We start from the raw sequence: 17,948 nt of genomic DNA on the forward strand, positions 1-17,948 counted from the left end.
TTTCCCAGCCCTCTTTTTACCCCAAAAAGGTAGGAAATACAGATGAATTTGTTTTTAGTTTAGGTCATAGGGAGATGAACAACTGCAAAACACACCTACGAGGCTTCTGCTTTCCTAGTAATGTTGATTCAAAAGGGTTAGCAGGGCTTCAGTAATCTTCAAATGAGCAGATACTCCTTGATCTGCTGCACAGTGACTGCACAGTATGTGGTGAGCTACAGACAAAAGGCAGAGTTTTATTACATTAACTAGTACCTATCCTCTTCATTACTGTGATCTTAAGCAGCATTTAATGTTCTCTCTAAAGATGTAAACCTCCTTATTCAGTGCCCCTTAAAAAAAACAAAAACAAACAGAAACAAAAACAAAACACCACCAACAAAAAAAAAATACCCCCAAAACTGAGTTTCTGTGGAGAGACTTTGCTATCCAATTATTGCTGGTTTTGGAAAGTACACCACTTAGTGCTTTTGGAGAGGCTATGGGTGGACAAAAAATTTAAACTTATCCTAGAAGGGGTGCTGCGGTCAAGACTTCAAAAAGTAAGAACTGGACAACTGGCAAGACCCTTGAAAATACATAAAATTTCTGTTTTGTCATTTTATAATTTTAAAATGAAGCTCTACAAAGACAACATGTGCGTGACTACATGGGTTTTGTTGTCACATGTGCTCTCAGATGATGATCGAATTTTTGTTACAAAGCAATTATGAGTGCAATTCTCCTTACTTAGCAAGGGGACAAATGTAATACAGTAAAAAGTCCAGCTGAAGCTAAACCTTCTGTCCATTGATTACAGCTAACACATGTAATGCTAACGATGCCATTCCACTTACTGTTGATTATATTTAGACAGCAAAAAGTGCGTAGTGCAAATGACAGTGTTGTTTCCTAGTCCTCCAAGAATATGAGAGTGGGAGGGGTGGCACTTGGAAGAGTAATTTATCAGCTTCAACATACCCAAACCATGGTCTCATTCTTCTTGGCATAGTTTATGTTCTGTTCAAACTTAAGCTCCAGCAGTTTTCTGTCTGTCACTGAGTACTGGTCATAAATTTTTTAAGTTTTGCAACAAGCATTTGTTCCCACTTGGTGTTTAACTGACATTTAACAATCCAGAAAAGTACTTGAGTTTTCCAGGTCCTTTATTTAGGAAAGTCACTTGTCTTATATCTAGCATGAGAGACTCAATTGTTCTTGCTAATGTAATTCAAACACAGCAAGGTTACTTCATGCTTCTGCTCCCAAGTCTCTTCTTGCTTCATTAATAAAGCTTTTCCAGTGAGGATTCACAAATAATCCTCATCGTCCCAAAACCAACAAAAATAGTTATTCATTGTTCTTGTGTACCTAGCGCTCCACACTCCATGGCAATTTGGTTACTTGACACCTTCCAAAAACAGAGGAAAAAACCCACACTGTACCCTAGAGCCTCAGACTCTTGTGCCAGAGAGCTAAGCCAGATGAAAAATGAGATCCTTCTAAAACCTCTTGCCTCTGTTGGAAGCTGCAGCAGAAAATTCCTTTTGTCTCTCCATCTGCAGACAGCAGCTTTCAATTAATTTTATCCTCTTTGTTCAACGTTTGCAGAAAGGGGAAGATTACTGGAGGGAAGGAATACGTGGGAAGAAGAAATAACTGTAAAGCACAGCCAGCTAAGATCAAAAGCCTGCCAATGACCTCTGCAATGCTACCTGCCTCCAGAGGCATTGCAGGATGGAAGTATGAAGTGTGTACTGCTGACATGAGGCTGGAGTAGAACAGTAGGGTTTGGCATTTTGGAGGCAACAACCCAAGGGATTGTGGCTGTTTGACTGGGAAGAGAGGCGATGTCTCCAGGAAATCAAAGAACCACTCCCCACCCTTAACAAGACCATCCTATGTGCTTTTCCAATTGCCTCCATAGCTTGTCCCAGCCCATGTAGCAGCTGGTCTCTCCTATTCTGCTCCCCCAGTGATTCTGAACATGGATGGAGTGTTCTGCATAGGGAACAGTTTCAGGAACAAACCCCACACTTCACTGTCCCATTCCTGATGCCACAGTAATGGCTAGCAATCAAAGGCAGCCTGAGGATCCCACACACCTACTGGTTCAAATGCTGTTTTTACCATTATTTCCACCTCTTGCTCTATAATGGCCTCTCAGTGAATCAGAGCAATCTGGTTCTTATTCGAGGTTGTTCAAACACATCACTGTGTGTCCTCTGGTTCCAAGGCTCTAGTCTCTGCTGACATGTTATTAGTTTTTCCCCTCTGTTCCTGTGTTTGCAGTCTGAAAAAAAATCAGTGTATTAAACTATTTTGTCTGGAATCTTTTAACTCAGTGTGGTAAATTACCGGACTTTTTACTAGGTTTTCCTATTATTTGTATTTTAAAGCAGTGCAACAAAACCCCCACATTCCTACTGAAAACATGCCCATCTAAACAGTCAGACTCTGCAAGCAGATTTACAAATATAAAGCTTTTCACCTTCCAGTTTCCCTTATTAGGTATTCTATAGGTCATTTTACTGAGCTTGAGCACAACTTCCAACACAACCATGAGGCCGAGAGCATTATAGGGTCTATTATACCACCAACTTGTCAACAAATACAGCCCAGCACACTAAGAATCATAAGCAGAAAAGAGGGAGCACAAGATGGGGTCATAAATTTACTCCAGTGAAAAGCTATAGAAATCCTGACCTATTGCTGCAGGCTGCAGGCTCAAAGCTCAAGCATGAAAGCTTCTGCCCCACCACTGTTCCTCCAGATTTTAACAATCTCTCTTTCTACAAATGTGTATTTGAAAAGCATTTCCATCCCCTTAAAAAGTTGGTCATATAAACTGGTCATCAAAAAGCAACCTTCAGAAATTGATCTGGTTTTGCCCCTGAAGCAGAGGAGCTCCAGACCAAGAACTGATCTGCAGTCAACGAACTGCACTGCTTCAGCAGCCAGCTGAGTGAGGTGATTCTTGTCTCTACACAAAGGCATCCCAAAAGGCTGAATTAAGAACAACCATACTAGAGCTTCTGCCACTTCCTCTTTACTGTGAAGCTCTCTACTCAGCTTCCACACATTCCCATTCAAAAGCAAAATGCCTGAACATGAGTCTTTTAACCATTTTCCTAGCTCCCCCTGAGAGATTTCCATTTTCCTCTGCCTCATGCAGTTTCTCCTTGTGCAGTTGCAGGAAGCTTCTCTCTTTCCTCTCCCTTCTGCTCATCCTTCACCCAAGAGCAGCACGAGGCTTCGTGTGTTACACAACAGGGCAGAATGGATGTAGGCTGGAGCACAACTGCCACATCTTTACCTTTCCCACATTTCTAAAGTCACACATCAGACAAAGAAAGGCTCAAAAGCAAACTCTTCAGATTCTCTCAATAAATAAATAAGAAAAAACATCCCAGAGGCAGAGGTTCTGTTTGTATTTTCTATTCAAAAGATTCTTATCCCAAACAGCTACACTAATGAGGAGAAATAGCAAGTCCAGAGGTTCTGCTCATATGAAATCGTTGCAGCAATTGCTTCTTTTGAGCAAGCAACTCTCAAGCTAGAACCCGAAAAGCAGGTCAGTGTTTCACATAAATGACAGTTGTAATCCAAATCCTTTTACAGCGACAAGAACCAGTTACGTGTTTCATCTGGCTTTTGGGAAGTAAGAAATTTTAAGAAAACTCCTTAAGGAAGACTCCTTGGGGCTGCAAAGGTGGAACTAGACAGGTAAGCTAAGAAGGGATATGAAACATAGATCACTACTTCTGGAGAAGAGGGACTGAGTTTCTTCACTTGAGAGTTAATCAGGACTAGACATTTTTCATAAAAGAGACTCTTCTTCATTCACATATAAGCTGTCAATGGATAAAAGCAAACGAACCTGCCTAAGAATGGCTAAGCTTCCATCATTGTGACAGAATTTGATTCCTTACCTCAGGCAAGAAGTAGAGGAATTCAAGACACAGTCCTTTTCTCTGAACAGCTGGCACAATTTTGTAAGACACAGAAGGGCTTGGGGTGTGGGGAACTTATTACGGTATTGAAGACAAAGGGTTCTTAAAATATTGGAAGACATAAACTCCCACTCAGAAGAAATAACCTTCACAGTTTTGAAATACCACATACAAAGGGAAGAAAAATTAGAGACAGGCAAGCAAGAACAAACATGTATAAATAAAATCACAACAAAAAAGAAGCTTGGAGCCCCCATGAACTCTTCAAGAAACCTCTGTTGCAAGTACAGAAAAGAAAATACAAATAAATATCTAAAGACATATATATTGGCCTCTTATTCAGAGCTGTTTGGCTTATAACTAAGCCAGTTGCAGGAGATTCACACCACCATTCTGAGCAGACTAAATCATCAAATGAACGTAACATTTAAGACCTTGGTAATGTGGGTCAGATGGAGCAACAGAAAACTGAGTTTTGTAAGGTATAGCAAGAGTTCAGCTTCTTCCACCGAAAGCTGAAGGAAGGGAAAGAAGAAAAGGTCAGATAAACTGCAGCAGTCTCAAAAAAGACTTTTTCTTAGTAGGATACCTAGCATGGAAGGTCTGGATGTCCTTTAGAACCACAAGGACCTGTCAAGGCTTCCAGAGTATGGGCAGGGAAAAAGATGTGTTACAGGCTACAACCAGCAGTTTATTTGCTTTTAAAAACCCACATATAAGGGTTTCTGGAATATTAAAATCCATCCACCAAATATGTAAAAGTGAAATCAGTCACTATGGGATGGAAAAATGTAATGTATCACGTAATATTCCTGCAATGCCTGCTAAACTTTTCTCATGTTTTCTTCACACATGCTTTCTCTCAGACACACACGCACAAACTATGCAATACGGTATGGGTAAAGATGTTCCAGTATACAAGCGCTGTAGTTGGATAAGGACTTGGGTGCTGATACTACGAGTGGGCAAATCAAACTGAGCTGGAGTCGAGTCCAGCCGTTACCCTCACTGTGGAGTTTGAACTTTAAAGAGAAAAGTCCAAGAACCAGAGAGAGAGAAAGAAAACAAAATCACAAGGGGTTATAAAGAACATCAGATATGCAATCAAATGCAACAATTGGTTACGCTTTTACAGCAACATTTGATACATAAAATCCTCACAAGTTTTTGTATCTTCCTTTTTCTTTGAAGGAAACAAGAATAAACTGCAATATCACATAAATGCTGTTTCTCTTGAACAAAAAAATAAAAGATAAAAAAATACATTGTTACTCCTCTGTTTAAACTTTATTTACAAATAACTGGGTATTTCTAATCTAGACATAGAAGCTCTTTCCAGGATAAATGGCAATAAGCTACGGATGATCTGAGCCCATGTCTCACAAAAAATACAATAGTTTTACTTGGTATCAATAAACATTTTAAAATATACTAAATTTTGCCAAGTGTTACAATCATTGTCCAAACTGAATAGTAGTCTGAGTGCTGAACGAAGTGCATCAACAGATATTATAGATTTTAGTGTAACATTTCTTTGTCAATCACAATAGCCAGTTATCCTTGCAAGTCATTAAAGCAAGTATCACAGACCCGGACAGGCTTCTTAGAAGAAGGAGTTAAGGCATTCTTTGCTGAGCACTCGGCACAAAAGATATTTCCACACTGTCTACAGTGGTGCTGTGAAAGAGAAGAAACATACATGCTGAACACCAATGACAGGGAATCGATCACTAGTAGAGATCACTATCATGTCAAGTCAACTCTCACGTTTCAGAAGTTAGTCTGAATTTTTAAATAGTAGTTAGCACACAGAAGGGCATAGGAGTAAATCATTTCTAAAAGGTATAGGAGTAAAATATTCAGAAGCACTTCACTGAGTCAGGAGACTACACCAGTTTTGGAAGTGAACTGGTTGAAGTTCATCCTCCTCTTGAATTTCTCCTCTTCAACTTGTTTTGGTTGCATAAAACATGTTCTTCTCATGTGTAACTACCTGCTTTCACATGGGAAGTACCCTTGAATCAAAGGATACAGCAGCCTTTGTTGAAAGGCTACCCAAAGGACATCACTACAAATAATGCAGGACAGGGAAAGCCACCTAAATCCAAGTCAGAAAGCACTGCAAAATTAACCTCATGAATATCCCTCATCTACTTCATTGCCAAGTCACTTGTTGGAGGGATGGTAATCTCCGGATGAAGGGCAGACCCTGCCAGTTGAGGGATGCTAACTTCTTAGATGACCACAGCTGTTTTTACAAAGAAGGTCTGACTACAGACCTAAAACACATTCAGTTGTTTCTTCTGTTCCATGTTTAGTCAGTGTTAGTGTTTTAGGTCTGTAGTTACAGACCTAAACAAGGTTACTGTAAAAGTCTTTTACACCTGTAAATCCAGTTCAGACTGCTTATTTATAAGTTTACTGTAAATACCCATACAACAGTGTAATTTTGCTTGCTTGCTCAGGGGACTGAACTATTTTAACACTATTTCTAAACAGATGGCTGTTAAAATGGCAAAAGTTTCATGAATAGAGTAAGCTCCACAAATTTTATTTTTAATATTTAAGGCATTGCATGCAATAACTGTATTCCAAGACATCCCGAATACCACAGCACTGTTAAAGCCATTTTCCGCAGTTTGTAACCCATCTAGGAGTTTGAGAACAACAGAAAAAGAAAATCCCCACCGACACACAGTAAAACACACCTACCCTTCTCACTGTCACTGAAAAGCCTTTTCCACAGGCCATACAATTCTGTACCTCATTGTCTTCTGCCCACTTCCTATTGAGAGCTTGGGTGTGTTTGATCTATATAGAAGATAAAAAAACAAGCAGGTTTTTTTTAAATTCATGTCTAATTCCTACCGATTTCCTCTATCTTCACTGCACGCAATACTCAGTGTGGTATAAAAGCACCAATTCTGCCATGATACTGAGAGCTTATATTTGTTCAGAGAGAAAATCTTCCAAGTTTCAAATCTATGGGCATATTTAAGAACCCACAGACAGCAATATGGTCCTTGTAAAATACAAGCATAACATCCTAATCACTCTGGAAAGGTTACCCACCACCAATCTGACACAAACTTGAAATTTTTATAAGTTCTCACACAGAGAATCAACAGGTTTGATCGCTTCAAATCTAATTATACCTGTAATGACTGGTTTTCTCGGCCAAGTTCCTGCATTGCAGCAGTAGTGTTGTCCAGCTTTTTCTTCATTTCTACAAGTTTGGCTTGAAGCTTTTCAATTTCTCCCTCACTTTTTATACACCTGAGGAAAAATAGTAAACAGCTCAAAGCATATGAGGCAATGTACACTGCCTCCTTTGGGCAGCCTGTCATGACTGAGAAGTTACTCTCATAAAATCCAGACAAAAATATCTTTGCTGTGAAAAGTTCTTGGATGCCTTGACTGGAAAAATTTCTTGCGTAACAATCAGTTTAAGATTATCTGGCACTGCTCTCAAATATCTGCAGCTTATTAATACCTGGAGTTACTTCCAAAGCCAGGGACAGTACTGAATTCAAGCCCTGATAAGTACCTCTGTGCAACAGGACACTTTCATGAACCAGCTGCAGCAGATCAGGTCAGACAACAGAACAGAAAAGAAATCTTCTTTTAGCAAGGCCACCTCCCATCCACTGAAATTCAGTTAACTGTTGAAAGCCAAATTTCAAAGGTGTTTCTCTGCCAAGCCATAAATGGCTACTGGATGAGTTCAGCACAGGATGGCAAAGGATTGCCAAAGAAAGAGGATCTCATTTGAATTGATCCCATCCTTTCTCAGGGTCTACTGCTCAAAAACCAAATCAGCAGACTTGACATTATTGAAAAAAGTTTTCCACTCTGCCTTCACCAAACATGTCAGGAAATAAGGATAAAGAAAGCTTCCTGTCTCACAGGTGTTTCTTCTACCCCTGTAATGGCTGCTTTCAGGTAACTCCCACTGCCTTGCATGCCTCCTGCTGCCTGAAGGAAAGGCACTCAGCTTACCTGTTGTAGAGACAACAGTAGAACTGGAGAAAAGCAGACTGTAGGTTTTCAGGAGGAAGAAAACACCTCTTGTGTGAACCTTAGCCTATCTAATCCAATTACACATTCAATCTCCTAACATTGAGCAGTGGGCACAACTGGAAGTCCCTAAGCAAATCCCATGTTATTGAAGGCACTAAGGAGTCTGTTCCGGGGTCCTGGATGACTAGGGCATCTACTCTGACTGAGTCAGGGCAGGGGAGTCTCAGAGTGATGGAGAAGGGTCATTAACTCAGGTAAGAGAAACTCCCTCTGCTAGGCCTTGCAACATTCATACAATAGATGAGATGATAACCTACAGCCTACACACCTGAAAGTTCAGAGGAGCCCAATATTTAGAAGGCTTTTAATGAACGGTATAAATCTTCAAGTATAAGCACAGAGCTGTGGCTTTGGTGACAAGTAACGTCCTGATAAGCCTGTCTGATTTTCTACAAAACAGACACCCTGTCAAAGCCCACAAAGAGCACAGTTTGTTCCCAAAACCACTTGCTGTGCTTTGGCAGGGATGACAGAAGGTTACACTCGGGAAACCGCACCCACAGCACAGACACTAGGAACAGGCAGAGATTTAAATAAAGCATGCATAAAGAACCCTGAATCAACTGAAACAAATTTTTAGCGTGAGGCTATGCATTTCCCATTTTCCACATTGTCATGACCACAGCTTACCTCTCCAGCAACGCTCTTCTCTCATCCTGATTATTCTGCACTGTTGCTTCCAAGACAGCAATGTCCCCACGTAAATCATCTGTCTGTTTCTCCAGCTCACTCACTCGCCTCTGACTGCTTTGCCACTCTTTCTTCATGGTAGCGAGGTTTTCATTCAGAGCTGTGACCTGCATGGTGAGCTTGGTCTCCTTGTCCTCATGTTTCCGGTTTTCTTCCTCTTTCTCTTTTTTCTCTGTGTGCTAAGAAAACAATGGAACAATGAAAAACAACCTCCCAAGAATTCAAATTTAATTGAGGCAAAGAATCTTACTGTACTAGAAACACTACTTTTAATCAACAAACCCTATTAGACAAGGCTGTCGTCCCACTGTCCTACACCATTAAATGCCTCAAAGATTTCTGATCTTGTCATTTAAAAAATAATGTAATGTGAAACTAATGTAAACTTTGCTTCTTCTCTGTCCCTGAAAGAATCCAAAGGCACGTTCATAAAACAAGTCTTATACTCTCTAACATACTAACCAGTTTAGCTTCAATTTCAGCACATTCTTTCTTCAGCTCCTCTTCTCTCTTTTTCAGCTGATCTTTGACAGCTTGATGGTTTTTTTTCTCCTGTTCCAGAGCTGAATTCATATTATCTATTTTGCCCTGCAGCTCTAATTTCTGTTGAATCAATAGCTGTTTTGCATCCTTGAGATTTGTCACCTCCTGTTAGGATACAGAGCTCAAAGTTAAAGTAGCAACCTTGAAAGTGTAAATTATTTAAATTCAAAACTACCACAATTCTTTCCAAGGAGAGGAAAGCAATAATTTTTAGTTTCATGACTGGAAGAAAGGATGATTTTATAGCACAAAGTAACAGTGATTTTCATGATCAAAGATTTAAAACTTATATTATGAACAACATTCAAATTTTAAAATAAATTTAATATATGTTTCTACCCAGGTAGTGGAAGCTCTGTTGGATTATTTTCCACAGTTCTTTGAAAAGATATGTTCATTGAAATTTTTCAGACCCTGTTCTAAAGTTTACTGCACATTGTTCTCTGGGTGCAGTAGTGAGGTTCAAAGCGACTTAAGGACAATGCAGAAACCAAACACTGATGGAAGAAAGGTAGTTTTCATTAGTCTTAAATGTATAAATAATGACCCTATGTTTTAAGCAAGTAGGATTATACATTTGGTTTTAAATATTTGTTTTACTTGTTCTTCTGTAATAAAACACAAAAAATCCTGAAGTGGAACAGTTAGTAAAATTTATAGGAATCACTTGCCTTAAAATTACACAGCCAAGCATTCAGGTACTAACAGACTAATAGGGGTTGACAGTTTTCCGTAAATCAAAATTTCCATTACAAGTTAAAACCAAACCAAAGGCAGTGAGAGAACATATCGTGAGGATGGGGGGTGCCCCATAGATGCATATCTATCCATTCCCTGGTAGGGGATGGGAAACAGAGTGTATGCCTTTAGGGGACAATTTCTGGTTTAGTCTGATTGCTTTTATGGAGATCGAGAGATGAATATTAAGCTGCCATTAATGTGCAAATTTTATTCACATCTTTATACATTTTCTTCTTTAGAACAGAGATTTCAGGAACGATGAGAACTGTAATAACCTTTTCCCAAAATCCAATGAAGTACTGGGCATAGATTGCTTGATAGCAACAAAGTGCAGATTTCTATCAAAAAAAAGAGACCATTTTCTAAACAGTGGAGAACAAAAGAACATCTGAAACTCATAAGATATCACATTACTTTCTTTTTATTAGCGTATAGAGACTGTACCTTCATTTATACTTGTGCAGCAAATTCAAATCTGTGCCTGTAACATGAAAATATTACTCCTAATAGTATAATACAGAAAACACAAATTAGAGCCTTTTAGGAGTGTTTGCTTCTACAGAGACTTAAAAATGAAATACATAGAATGTGGTGAGAAATAGTTTCTTTTACTGAAGACTAAAAGATGCATAATTAAAGCCTCAAAACTTTTACGCTTTAGAGACCACATTTGATTTTTATGATTTTGGAAAAGAGTTAGTCTTTTACGAGGCTCCTGACATTGTTTCTTCCCCAAGTGTGACTGTAAGACATTTTAGAAACCACAGCACATCAAGGGAGTTTCAACTCTACAACACATCCTTGAGAAGTACCAGATGTGCCTAGAATATCTGGGAAACTTCACATTCATGACACTTTTGGACGTATTTCTGCACTTCAGAGTAGCCAAGCAAGGGTATGTACAGTGAACCTACACGGAAACAGAAGAAAAGCCAGGACATACAACCCATCTTGAAGCTAAGACAAGTTATGTGGTCCACCTGGCCAAGAACACTGGGCACCAGTGCTCCAGGGTTATCACTAATCAAATCAGCATTGCTCAGGAATCTCAACAAAATCTGTGCTTTGGTTCCCTTACCTGTAATACTGATATTTACAGCAACCACCTTTGCAAAGCCATTCCAGATAACATCTACTGAGTAGGCACACATTTCTTATCAGATAACCAACCACATGAAGACTAGTTTGTCTCAATATACCTTCTCAAATTCTTGCTTGCAGGCTCTAAGCTCTTCACCCAGCTTGGCATTTTCTTTTTCAAGTCTATTCCTTATTTCCTGGAGCTCTATTGTTTTACATTTTTCATTAGCCAAGTCTTTTTCTTTCAAAATCTGGAAGAGAAATAAAAAGTGCTAGAAAAGTTACTTTTCCCAAGTTCACAAAATTAAAAAAAAAAAAAAAAAAAGTCAAGGGCCCAAAACCTACTTGGAGGCTCAGTAATTAAGGGGAAACAACTGCCACATATCGCTATCCACAGTTCATAGTGAAAATTAGCAGTACGTTTGCAGTTTTAGATTTACAACTCATAACATCTTTCCACACATCTAGCCACTTAGAACAAATTAACAGCTGATTTCAAACCAAATTCACTTCAACTCTCTGTTAAAAGTCTTTGCACCAGAGGTTCAGTAAAACTGCCATTGCTACACACTACAACAGTGCTATGCCCCCCAAAATACCCCTTGTTTAGAGGTGAGACAGAAATTAATAAAAGGGGGTGTGGTGGATGTGTCTGTGTCAAGATTTCAAAAGACAGAGGCACTCACCCTGTCATTCTGAAGATCCTGTAACATTTTGGTCTTCTCACCCAGCTGCTGCTCCTTCTTTGATGCATCCTGTTCCAGTGAAGACTTTGCTTTCTTCAGTTCCTGTATCTGCTGATTACTGCTAGCAATTCGATTTCTGCTGGAAACTAATTCTTCTTGAGCTAGAGCAAGTTTTTCTTCTGTGGACTAATTACAAAGAGAGTTCAGCAAATTATCTCTCAGTACAAGAGTTTCAGATACTCAACAGTCACTTAAACATCTTCCCCATGGAAAAAATGGTTATCTAGCATCCAACACTTAGCTTAAAATGTCGACAAAACATAGTCACAGAAAATTCTCAGTTGCAAGGTTACCCTGCATAAAAAGAAACCACCCCAGTACCATTTCCAGCAGCAATACCTTATTGCACACATTCCAGCTTGCATCCTTCCACAGAGAAAAGGTGAAAACATAGAAAAGGGCAAAGAACAAAAGGTGACTGATAAAAAGAGAATGAACTCAAATTTGCTCACACAAATTTATTTTATTCTCTGAGCAAATCAACTGCTCTGTAACTCTAGATGGCTGTTACTTAAGAGGCAACAAAGCTATACTGTGGAGATTCAAAAGTCATTCAATGCTCTTTTTTACCAATGACTCAATGAAGCTAGTGTTAGGACAATCATGAATTTTTTGAAAATCCTAAAATTAAATGGACAATCTAAAAATGCTAATATCAGGACAAAACACTTCATGGTTTCAGCTGCATCAGCATTTTAAACACAAAATTTAAACTTCTATTCTACAGATTATTTTTTAGCTTGCTTACAACTCTCCCCACTACCTAGCAAAAGAACTTGGATTTATCTCTCTACAACAGGTCACAAAAACCCAAGGAACAACCTAAACCTTGCACCCAAGGCTCATTCTGTTTGCTCACAGCAAAGACAAACTTTGGGATTCTTCCTGAGTTAGTATTCTGGAGGTTATTTTTTTTAAGCCTTCAGCTTAGGCAAGGACTAGCTCCACTTAGAAGCATGTTTTTTCACAAAGAACCAATGAGAAAGAAAAATACCAAACTTATCCTTCAAAATATTGGTATTTTATGGAAGTTTTTTATGCTAAGATACAGACTGTGAAGTGAGGAGATTCATTATTAGTGATAGATTTATTAACTTCAGTGCGCCAGTAAGGACTTAAATTTTCAAGATAAACTAAATTCTCTTTGAAGCTCTTACTTAAATTCTAATCAAATCTCTTGCTGAAGTTTAATGATTTTAAAAGGAATAATAAAAGCACAACTTTGACTTCACTTAATTATGCATATGCTTTATCAGCTCCCATGTTGATTTAAAACTAGCCCTCTTAATCCTCCCTTGTAACGTCTAATGTGTTTTGCCTATAGTCAGACATAGTTTGAACACCAATGATGGAACACTGCTGATTCAGTAGAATTTAAGCAACCCCAGAGGCTCTCAAAAAGCTCAGACTGGCTTTTAAAATTAATTTGCAGACAAATAATTTTATTTGCTTTCTGCGCTGTTAGAGTTTAATACTTAACAGTTTGCAAGGTGTTAACGCAGTAAATATTTTAAGCAAAAGAGGAGGTGTATTTGCAATTTCAAGCTGGCAGCAAGGTGGGTCTTTTGGAAACAAAACTATCCTTCTCTGCTCCACTGGGGGTAGTGTACTACCATGTTTTCCTAACAATGAGAAGGATGGTAAGAATAGCATCCTCATATGACATCTTCACAGGAAAACCCAATAGTCTCTGCAGTTTTAGAAAGAAGCATAATGAAGATACTGCGTTTATTCAAATTCATTTCCAGTAGAAGAAAATTGGTTATATCCAATTTGTTAGCACAGGATGATGAAATCTGGCTATGAAGTGGATAATGACACCCAAATTAAAAGCCTCACCTAGGGGATATTCCTCTCTCAATGTCCCCTCCTCAAAGCATCTACACTGGACAGGATATCTCATTGTGCCTATATCTAGGCTAAACCAATGTAAATGTTCTTTTAAGGGAACCCAACATTCACCATACTCTGCACTGTATCATGCACAAATGATTCATTAATTCAGTAGTTCCTAATATTAGAGACTTGTAATTTTGCATACAATTTAGCATACTAAAGCTTACATACACAAGTGCCTCTTAATTGTGCTGTGATTCATAATGATGAATACCTTAACTGGGAAACCATTCAATATAATTTTAACAGTAAATGAACCTTCTACCTATTTATGCTTGTCTTTCTGCTTTGCTCAAAAGCACCTCATAGCACCTTTTCAAAATGAGCAGAAATTAAGCTAGCACATGGTTAAATGTTCCAGTTATTATCCTTGTTCCTCACTTGTCTCCACTGAGACTGTAATTCAGCCCAATTCTTTTGCACTGCTGAGGAGCTCACACCTTTAACATAAAATCACCTCTCAAAACATGTGATGCCATTTACCTTATTTAATTATAATTCAGTTTTGCAATTGCTCCCAGAATATGATAGGTGTTCTCCCAGCTAGATATCCCCAATCATCAGATTGCTCTTTAGGATGGCAGGCAAAAGTGAAGGCATGTATATACAGAGCAAAAAAAAAGACAATCTGTTGTTATTTTTGTAAACAAAAACAGATCTTAGGATAACTAGCATAGGGTTTCAATAAATCAATAAAAAGGTAAAAAGATATCACAGTCTGACTCAGTACAACTTAGGCTGCTGCAGTGCAAGTAACAGCGCCAACAGCAGAGCCAGCTGGGTGTTAGGACCTGGATTCATTCTGCATAAGTGAGGCGCACAAATGAGCTTTTTAGTCTTTGTGTCCCATCCTCTCCCCTCCCTGACTTCAACCCCTAAGGAGAGACATGAAATTATTCACAGATGCTGACCTGATCTCTCTTCACTTCCTAAGAAGGGTTAGACTGACTACAGGCAATTTAGGCTCCTGACTTACAGACCCGAGGTTTGGCAGCATTAATATTGTCCCAGAACATCCACTGAAGATACACTGACAGTTGATGCCAATATTGGAGGCAAAGAAACATTCCTTTGACAACACAGAGGAAACTAGGACTGACTATGAAAAGCACAAATGCCAAGACTGAAGGATACTTGGCAGAGCTCAGGAGAGCAGGATTCACACAAAGTATGTTTGCACTAACTCAAAATCAAGGCAAAAATAACTGTTCTGCATTTTTATTAACTGTTCTATATAAATTAGCTTTTCCACAAAAAATACATTTTTTGCATGTGTGTGTACATAAAAACATATGTATATATTATATATACACATACATATTTGTATGTGTGTGTGTGTATATATACAAAATTACATAATGGTATTCTTCTTTTGTTATATATATTCTTTTTAATGAAAAACTGCAGCTTTTACAAGCACTCAAATCCTGCCCAATTTCTTTTTTCTGTCACAGAGACAAAAATGTGCTAATTTAGTTACTGCTATAGACGGTGCATTTTTAAAACAAAGTAAATTTGCAGCAAATAGTATCCACAAAATTATAACTACGTTCTCACTTCCAAATTTATTACAACACTTCTCACTTTTCTTCTGTGAACATTTAAGCAAGTTTGCATCTGGCTACAGCTCCATAGCTAGGATCCTCCACTACTGAGCCAGAAACTAGGATTTTAAGGGGGCCTTTCGTTCTTCAGCTGTGCTGACAGCGCTCCAGAGAGCAACGGCCCGCTCTGCGTCTCCCTCTCTCTCATGCCATGTTCTGTCTCCAGCTGCAAAACTTTACTGAAGCATTTGCTCGCTTTTCAGTCACACCTCAGTCTCACAGATGGAGAAGAGGCAGTGATCCCAGCAGTGACATTGCGGGCAGATGCCAGCAGATGGTGCTCTGTGTATGGCCCAACTCCTGCCACCGCCTCCCAGGAACCAGGCCTACCACCCTGCTCACGCCCCCCATTCGCTCTACGGCCTTTTATCGGCTACCCCACGCCTGAAACCCGGGCCTCACCAACAGCGTGGTGCTACACCATCTGGGAATATTTAAGCTCAGCCACCAGCTTCGGCTCCAAACCTTAACCAAAATCCATAGCTCTGTCTCAAATTACCTAGTTTTATTAAGTAACTCGCCTAAGGCAAAACATAATCCAGACAACTGAATTTGAATTGGACTATGAAATTCTACCATAAAGTTCTTCTGACTTGAGTGGTATTTTGATATTCAGGTCTCAAGACCAATATTATCATGCTGAAGCTTTCTGAACATGTTTTTTCCTTTGCAGTCAGTCTTCTAAGACAAGTTATCTCTTCTTCTTTAGGTTAACATTGGAACGAGGCAGCGCATCCATGATTAATTATCTGCTCCCCACCTTTTCCTTCTTCTACATTTTACAGAAAAAAAGTGGTGAGGCAGACCTCACTAACCCTAATTAACATATTTAAAAAAAAAAAATAAAATCCAGCAAACAGCCTCCAAGTTGGTACATCACTTCAGTACTGAGGATCCCCAATCTTCCCCATGGTCTCTAGGCTCCACAGAGACTCACATAATAAATCAAGTTACCTGACTGCTCATGTTGAAAATCTTTTTTTTCCACTGCCATCACCTTATTTTACCTTTTTTTTTTTGCATGGATATTCTCTCTCTCCCTTGCTACTATCCCTATTCAGGTTTAAAAGCATGTGGGACGCCTACTGTCCTATTTTATACTTGCCAGAACTAGAGGTCATCAAAATGGTTTCATAATACTTATTCAGAGCTACCTTTGCAACAACTGATACTTAAATAAAAAATATACAAAAAAAAGAAAAATCAGTTATTGAGCACATTCAGATGCTTTTACAGGTCATTGCACTGCCAAATGTTGATCTAAATGCATCACAGGAAATTAACTCACAGAGATATGTGTGTTATAGTAACTAACCATAAGAAAGAGTATGTTTTAAACGACCTTTGCTTGTCAATCATGCCGAAGTTCTTCACACTTTTACACAGCAATTCAATCAAGAAACACTGATAAGGAAAGCTTCTGCAGCCTCCAGGGAAATATGGTGGGTGATCTAATGCTACAGAGGAGGAGTATGATTAATAAAACTCCACTGGCCTATATGTAAAGGAGCTAATTATCTTTTTCCTAAAATAACCCTGAACCTGGAGCTTGGCTATGGCTTCACAGATCACATGTGCCTATCTGAAGTGGCCACAAGACCTTTAATGATTTCAGTGGTAGGACTGAAAAGCCTCCACCGGGACAGGTGAAAGGGAGCTCTGAAATCTAAGCAGTCACCAGTGGCTCCCTTTATACATAACAAAGCAAAGAGAAGCTGACATCTAAACCAAATCAGATTATGTCTCCGATAGTGCCTACCTCTCTCCATAAACTTCAGAAGAGCCTAGAACAACACTGTCAGACAGACACAGACAAAGCTGTAGTGGAATTCCTCTGAAGTGATTAAGTGCCAAAGCTACTCATCTTGCCAGTAGACAGCCAGTCTCTGCAGCACAGTATGTCCTGGGACTAACAGGAGCAGTGGCTTAGCAATTACTTGAAGGAGGGAAGCAGAAAAAGGACAAAAACCACCTTTGCTGGCTGACTCAACTCCCAGCAATACCTCTTTGAAGGCACTACACCCTAACACCAAATAAGATCAATTCATCTTAGGAATAGCAAAAACTTCAAGGACTAAGTTCAGATACCTGTATTCCAGGCAGGTCCCCAAACCTATTGTTTCTATTCGTTTGACATATCTGAATGTCAACAATCAGCCAGAAAGAAGCGGAAGGGGCAAGGACATGGGAAAAGACTGACAACTAAAATTCCATTAAATCATATAGAAGATAGCGGTTACTCACCTGCTGGGAGAGACTTTGCCCTAATTAGGTATGCTCTTTAAATTAGTTGAAAGTTGCAACATATAACAAGTAAAAAGCAACACAAATAATTATCTCTTAAAAGAATAAAAAATAAATCATCTTTCATTTTGCTGATGCACAAATGCAAGAGTAGTTCAGGTAAGCTGGCAAATACCCTTGGCTTTAAAGTAGTTTCAGGATGTGTTTTGTCCCAGGGGAAGGGACTGAACAGCACGAAATTCTACATATAGCAGAAGAGCTTTTTTCCCCCTATACAGTTCTTGCAGTTTCTTGGTCTTCAAAATGGATATAAGCAGATCTACTAAGTCACATGTGACATGAAAATTACTGTAAGTACCTTAAGATCTTGCCTGGTTGCCAGAAGCTCAGAC

General features: G+C 39.0%; 1 protein-coding gene across 1 annotated transcript in view; it reads right to left on the reverse strand.

Moving 5' to 3' along the window:
• Positions 1-5,200: 5,200 nt before the first annotated feature.
• The window catches only part of EEA1 (early endosome antigen 1), a gene marked incomplete at its 5' end in the record, with an annotated part of 46,661 nt that continues 33,913 nt past the window's right edge, over positions 5,201-17,948 (reverse strand). Inside the window, 8 exon segments of the mRNA XM_010075528.1 lie at positions 5,201-5,609; positions 6,645-6,743; positions 7,088-7,208; positions 8,643-8,881; positions 9,165-9,350; positions 11,186-11,317; positions 11,753-11,938; positions 17,915-17,948. The exon segment at positions 17,915-17,948 is cut by the window's right edge and continues 12 nt beyond it. Coding sequence (XP_010073830.1) covers positions 5,487-5,609; positions 6,645-6,743; positions 7,088-7,208; positions 8,643-8,881; positions 9,165-9,350; positions 11,186-11,317; positions 11,753-11,938; positions 17,915-17,948 — 1,120 coding nt within the window.

The sequence above is a fragment of the Pterocles gutturalis genome, unplaced genomic scaffold, assembly GCF_000699245.1.
Source record: "Pterocles gutturalis isolate BGI_N339 unplaced genomic scaffold, ASM69924v1 scaffold25432, whole genome shotgun sequence".
Classification (NCBI taxonomy): Eukaryota; Metazoa; Chordata; class Aves; order Pterocliformes; family Pteroclidae; genus Pterocles; species Pterocles gutturalis.